Below are 6294 nucleotides of genomic sequence, written 5' to 3' on the forward strand. Positions count from 1 at the left end.
TTTGTCCTTCTGTTATTAGGATAGAGTCATTATGATGTTCTTGTAATGGGTTGTTCTCCGCATCAGTTGAATTGAACTCTAATATGAAACGGGAATTTCTGAAGTTGTCATTGTTGTTGAGCAGGTACAAGCAAGTGTGAAGATCAATGTCGTTTGTTACACGCATCTCTTTGAATGTTTTCTCACTGGTGTCAAACCATATGTTGGCCTCTTTTTACTGAGTATCTTGTGTATGCCCCGCAATATCTGTTGAGTGAATTGTCGAAAATTTACACCATCGTTGACAAGTATTAGCTTGGTTTCATGATTGACATAATTGTAGTCGGCGTCCCATTTGCCGTTGAAGGCTATGTAGATGCATCTTGGTGTCATTTTTTGTTATACTTCCTGCATAAAGAGAGATTCACTTGAGAAAAAACCAAAATGCAATGTATTTAAGTTGTTATTTTTGAAAATTTAAATTCTGCCCTTCCCAGCAGACTTTGTATGTAAAGTCATGAAGTATGCCTCAAACGGCATACTATACCATTTTGTAAACAGAAGTTCTGACCCTACCAGCATTCTTAAAAAACGAAGTAACTGTTTCTGCAACAGTTATTCCAATGAAATTGCAACAGTTATTTCCATGAAACTGAAAAACCTCCTCTGTCTTTATCCAATTTAAATCAAATCCATGCGACAGTTACTCCAATTTCAAATGGACGAATTTATACTTCTATATAAACCAACACAACATTTGGAAGAAGAAAAAAAACACTTTACTTCTGAAAACCAGATATAATCACATACAAAATGAACAAAAATCAACATATTATACATGGTAATGGTGCCCACGGGCAAGCACATGAACATGGCCATCTTCATAACCAAATCCATCCTAATATTGCAAATTTGCAAATTACTCAAGAAATTGCTGATATCAAAAGAGACATAGATTTTCTGAGGGCTCTTTACGGTGCTCTAATTAGAGAAAATGATGATCTACGAAGAGAATTACGATTTGTAAAGCAGAGGTTATTCCAGCACACTGGTCAAATTGACGATGGGGCAATTTGGAATGGGTACACATGAAATTAGAACTGATGATGGTAGTTTGGTACTTATGAAGTTAGGATTTTATGTTTTGTGGACATATATATTTAAATGTATCTTAATGAAGTCTAAGTTTCTTTAGGTTTGTAGAATTTTACTTTAATGGCTTCTAAACAGAAGTATTGCCTTCTCCAACATACTTGTTCAGAAGTTTGTTCAGAACTTTGCCTGTAACGGCATACTCTACTCTTTTGTAAATTGTAGTTTTGCCTCCTCTGGCATAAGTACTTTTTGTTTTGCTTATGATAATGCAGTAACTGTTTTTGGTAAAAAAAAAATAAAAAAAAAAACTCCTCTATCTTCATGCAATATAAATCAAATGCCTGCAACAGTTATTCCAATTAGAGGATTAACGCAACTGGACTAATTTATACTTCTATATAAACTAGAACTTTTGCCTTCTCCGGTATATTTGTTATGAAACTTTGTTCAGAACTTTGCCGGTAACAGCATACTCTACTTTTTTGTAAATTGAACTTTTGCCTCCTCCGGCATAAGCACTTTTTGTTTTGCTTATGATAATGCAGTAACTGTTTTTGGTTAAAAAAAAAGGAAAAAACTCCTCTATCTTCATCCAATTTAAATCAAATCCCTGCAACAGTTATTCCAATTAGAGGATTGATGCAACTGGACTAATTTATACTTCTATATAAAACAGAACTTTTGGCTTCTCCGGCATACTTGTTATGAAGTTTTGTTCACAACTTTGCCGGTAACGGCATACTCTACTCTTTTGTAAATTGAACTTTTGCCTCCTCCGACATAAGTACTTTTTGTTTTGCTTATGATAATGCAGTAACTGTTTTTGGTTTAAAAAAAAAAAACTGAAAAACCTCCTCTATCTTCATGCAATATAAATCATATCCATGCAACAGTTATTCCAATTAAAAATGGACTGATTTATACTTCTATGTAAACCAGAACTTTTGCCCTCTATGGCATACTTGTTATGAAGTTTGTTAGAACCTTGCCGATAACGGCATACTGTACTCTTTTGTAAATTGAACTTTTGCCTCCTCTGGCATAAGTGTTTTTTGTTTTGGTTATGATAATGGACTTTGCCTATAACGGCAAAATGTACTCCTAAATAAATTGAACTTTTGCCTCATTCGGCATACTTGTTCAAATTTTGTTCACAGTTTGCCTTAATTCAAGTTTTAATCGATAAGCATTGCCTGATTTAAATTGAATTTACTATAATTACAATTTCAAGTTAATGAGCATTGTATACTAATTTAAGTAAAGTATAAATTAATTAAAATCAAAACAAAGCAATAAATCCAATCAATTCTATTTTGCTGAGTAATTTTATCATGCGCAATGTTCAATTTGAGCTGTATGTCAGCTGTTTCTTAATAATCAGGTCGTAGAAGATGATTTTTTTTTCAAATATTAACAATCTAAACTCAATAAAATCATTAAATTGAGTTGAATTAAGATTTGTACCTTTTACTGATTTGTAGCAGCAAAATCAATTGACAAATATGGCTTGAAACAACGATTTGAATAATGTGAAAAATTGGGAACGAAGTTTGTGTTAACGATATGAAAGAAGGGAAGGATTTGAATAAGGGTAGATTTGAATAACGATATTTGTTTATATGTAACGGTTAGGGGTAGTAATGTCTTTGTCCTATGTTGCTTTTGCTCGGAAGGGCAATAATTAAAGACCATCATTTTGAGGGGCAAAATCTAAAGACCAGCCCAAAAGAGGGGCATTTGCGCCAATTGCCCTTTATCTAAAGCAGCTTCTAAGCTGAAAACACCTTATGAGCCAAAAAAAATAAAATTGGGCTACTTCAACTTATTTTTTTGGCTTATAAGCTGAAACTTTTTTTAAGCTCATCTAAACAGGCTCTAAACTTACAAGTGAACTATCTATTTCACGCGATATATATCACCTACTTACCTATTTTATGTACAAAATACATATCCGCTTTCTCTCCAAATATACAGTAGAACCTCTCTAAATTAATAATGTCGGGACCATGAAATATTATTATTTTGTAGAGGTATTATTTAATCGATAAATTAATATTTATTAATCTAAAGAGTGTTTTCGAAATTCAATGAAGGTTAATTTTGATTACATCAAAATCATTGCTTACTAATTTATGTATCATATTTATTGAATTAATATAAAAAATAAATTCATTATATATAAAGTACAATGTATGATGTATGATTCATTGTAATGTTTTTTTTATTAAATGATTCATTTTAATGTTCATTGTTTACTCATTTGTAATTAATAAATCATTGTAATGTTCATTGTTTCTTAATAATCAAATATTATTCATTGTATTTTTACTAAAAACATTCAATGTATGATGGTGAGAGAATAAACTATATAAGCAACATAGAAAATTTCTGCAAACCGTACCCAACAATGGCTTATCATCTAAAAGGTGTCACAAAATCAATAATGACAGATCAAATATGTAAAGCATTATGTGAGTACAAAGAGATCATTCCACATGCACTCAAAAAGATTTGAAGTTGTGGCTTGATGAAAATTTTCATTTGAAAGTTAGTCAAGGTACAATATCAATCACATTCAAACGATCAACTGAGTATCTTTCGGCTAACTTAGAAAAAGGAAGGGATCAAGCGGCACAAGCCAGCAAAATTTCCAGACATGGAGAAGATTTTTTATGAGTGGTTTCTCCAATACCAAGACCGTGTGAATATAACCGGAGAGTTAATTTTGGAGAAGGCGAGAGATAAAATGAAACTTTTATATCCTCAACAAGATTTTGAGCACAACTTTTCTCAAGGTTGGCTTGAGAAATTCAAGCTAAGACATGGTATCAAGTCATTTCATCATTTCGGAGAGAGTGGTTCGGTTGATATACAAGACATGGAGGTGAAATTGGAGTCCATAAGGGAAAAAATAAACCAGTTCCCTATGAAAGATGTTTTTAATATGGATGAAACTGGTTTGTTTATGGATGAAACTGGTTTGTTTTACAGGTTACAAACTGATCATTCTCTTGATACGAAACAACTTGAGAAATTGAATTTTTTCAGATCCATCCTCATTGCAACAAATAACAACCGTGAGCCTTTCTTTGTCCTGCTTTCTTTCTTCAAGTTGTTTCGTAGCAAGAGAATGATCAGCTTGTAACTTGTAAAACAAACCAGTTTCATCTATATTAAAAACATCTTTCATAAGGAACTGGTCTCTTTTTTCCCTTATGGACTCCAATTTCGTCTCTATGTCTTGTATATCAATCGAACCACTCTCTCCGAAACGACGAAATGACTTGATACCATGTCTTAGCTTGAATTTCTTAAGCCAACCTTGAGAAAAGTTATGCTCAAAATCTTGTTGAGGATATAAAAGTTTCATTGTATCTCTCGCCTTCTCCAAAATTAACTCTCCAGTTATATTCACAGGGTCTTGGTATTGGAGAAACCACTCATAAACAACCTTCTCCATGTCTGGAAATTTTAGCTGGCTTGTGCCGCTTGATATTCCTTCCTTTTTCTAAGTTAGCCGAAAGATACTCAGCTGATCGTTTGAGTGTGTTTGATATTGTACCTTGACTAACTTTCAAATGAAAACTTTCATCAAGCCACAACTGCAAATCTTTTTGAGTGCATGTGGAATGATCTCTTTTGTACTCACATAATGCTTTACGTATTTGATCTGTCATTGTTGATTTTGTGACACCTTTTAGATGAGGAGCCATTGTTGGGTACGGTTTGAAGAAATTTTTTATGTTGCTTATATAGTTTATTCTCTCACCATCACACATTGAATGTTTTTAGTAAAAATACAATGAATAATATTTGATTATTAAGAAACAATGAACATTACAATGATTTATTAATTACAAATGAATAAATAATGAACATTACAATGAATCATTTAATAAAAAAAACATTACAATGAATCATACATCATACATTGTACTTTATGTATAATGAATTTATTTTTTATATTAATTCAATTAATATGATACATAAATTAGTAAGATACAATGATTTTGATGTAATCAAAATTAACCTTCGTTGAATCTCAAAAACACTCTTTAAATTAATAAATATTAATTTATCAATTAAATAATACCTCTACAAAATAATAATATTTCATGATCTCGACAATATTAATTTAGAGAGGTTCTACGGTACATAAGGCCTGAAACATTAACGGAAAAATTAAAGCAAAGAAAACACACGAGGCAAAAATATCTCATACACGTTGCAACGGATGGGAATTAGAAGTTGGGAGCATCCTATATAGAGCCCGTTTGGATTGACTTATAAGTTGCTTATAAGCTGTTTTCAGCTTTTTTGAGTGTTTGCTGACCAGCTTAAAGTCATTTTGTGCTTAAAATAAGCTCAAAAAAAAAAAAAATTTGGCCCATTTGACTTAGCTTATCTAAAACAGCTTATAAGCTGAAAACAACTTATAAGCAAAAAAAAAATAAGTTAGACTACCCAACTTATTTTTTTTAGCTTATAGACATAAGCCCATCCAAACAGGCTCATAAGCATATATTATGACATGCATTTATATGCATTAATTCTCACATTTAATTAGAGAATAGAAACAGCTTTTAATTTACTCAAATTCTGTGAAAGGAAAAGAATAAGAAAACGATATATTCAAGGGAGTTTCATCTTCCATTAAATTAAATAATTATCTTACTCTTTAATTGAGTAATAAATTGCGAAGAGGAAAGGTTGAGTAATTGAATGTAGAGAGTTTGTGAGCTATTTAAACAAAAATAAATGAAGAAATGAGAGGAAAAGATCAAACAAAATGTGAAAAATATTTTTTAAATTGAGGAAAAAAGTCAAAAAAAAGGAGAAAATGATAAATATGAATGGTGACTATAAAGAGGTGTCACATCACCTTATCTATGCCTAGCTTTATATTATATATATTTTGATCATTACAATGATCAAAATATGTATTTCATAGTCTTACAAAGAAAATTAATCTACCCAAATCAAACATCTTTTCATAATTGTACCGCTTTTAATGGTTCTTTTAACATCTTATATTAAAATATTGACAAAAAAATTGTAAGAACCATTTTCAGATTAAGAACGAAGTAGCCTATCTAATCAATATCCGTGAACATGAATAACGATGGAATAAGACCTTAACTCTCAGCCTCAAAGACCTTCTATAGTATATATCATACTTTCATCGTACTTTCCCGGGAAACAAATAATAGAATGGAGAAT

At 31.3% G+C, this 6294-nt stretch overlaps 1 protein-coding gene across 1 annotated transcript; it reads right to left on the bottom strand.

Annotated features, from left to right (window-relative positions):
• Positions 1-378: 378 nt before the first annotated feature.
• On the bottom strand, positions 379-4534 carry LOC132615970 (CENP-B homolog protein 2-like). Its single transcript, XM_060330571.1, has 3 exons — positions 4075-4534; positions 527-585; positions 379-387 (listed from the first exon to the last, which is right to left on the bottom strand). Exons 1-3 carry the CDS (start codon positions 4532-4534, stop codon positions 379-381), a joined length of 528 nt encoding a protein of 175 aa, XP_060186554.1.
• Between the last annotated feature and the right edge of the window lie 1760 nt (positions 4535-6294).

The sequence above is a fragment of the Lycium barbarum genome, chromosome 1 (assembly GCF_019175385.1).
Source record: "Lycium barbarum isolate Lr01 chromosome 1, ASM1917538v2, whole genome shotgun sequence".
Taxonomy (NCBI): domain Eukaryota; kingdom Viridiplantae; phylum Streptophyta; class Magnoliopsida; order Solanales; family Solanaceae; genus Lycium; species Lycium barbarum.

Bases quoted from the DNA above. Each gene is read 5' to 3' on its own strand.
- LOC132615970 (XM_060330571.1), bottom strand. From the start codon at position 4,534: ATGGAGAAGGTTGTTTATGAGTGGTTTCTCCAATACCAAGACCCTGTG. The intron at 586-4,074 runs GTTTGTAACCTG...TAACTGTTGCAG, and splicing joins TCGTATCAAGAGAATGATCA to AAACAGTTACTTCGTTTTTT.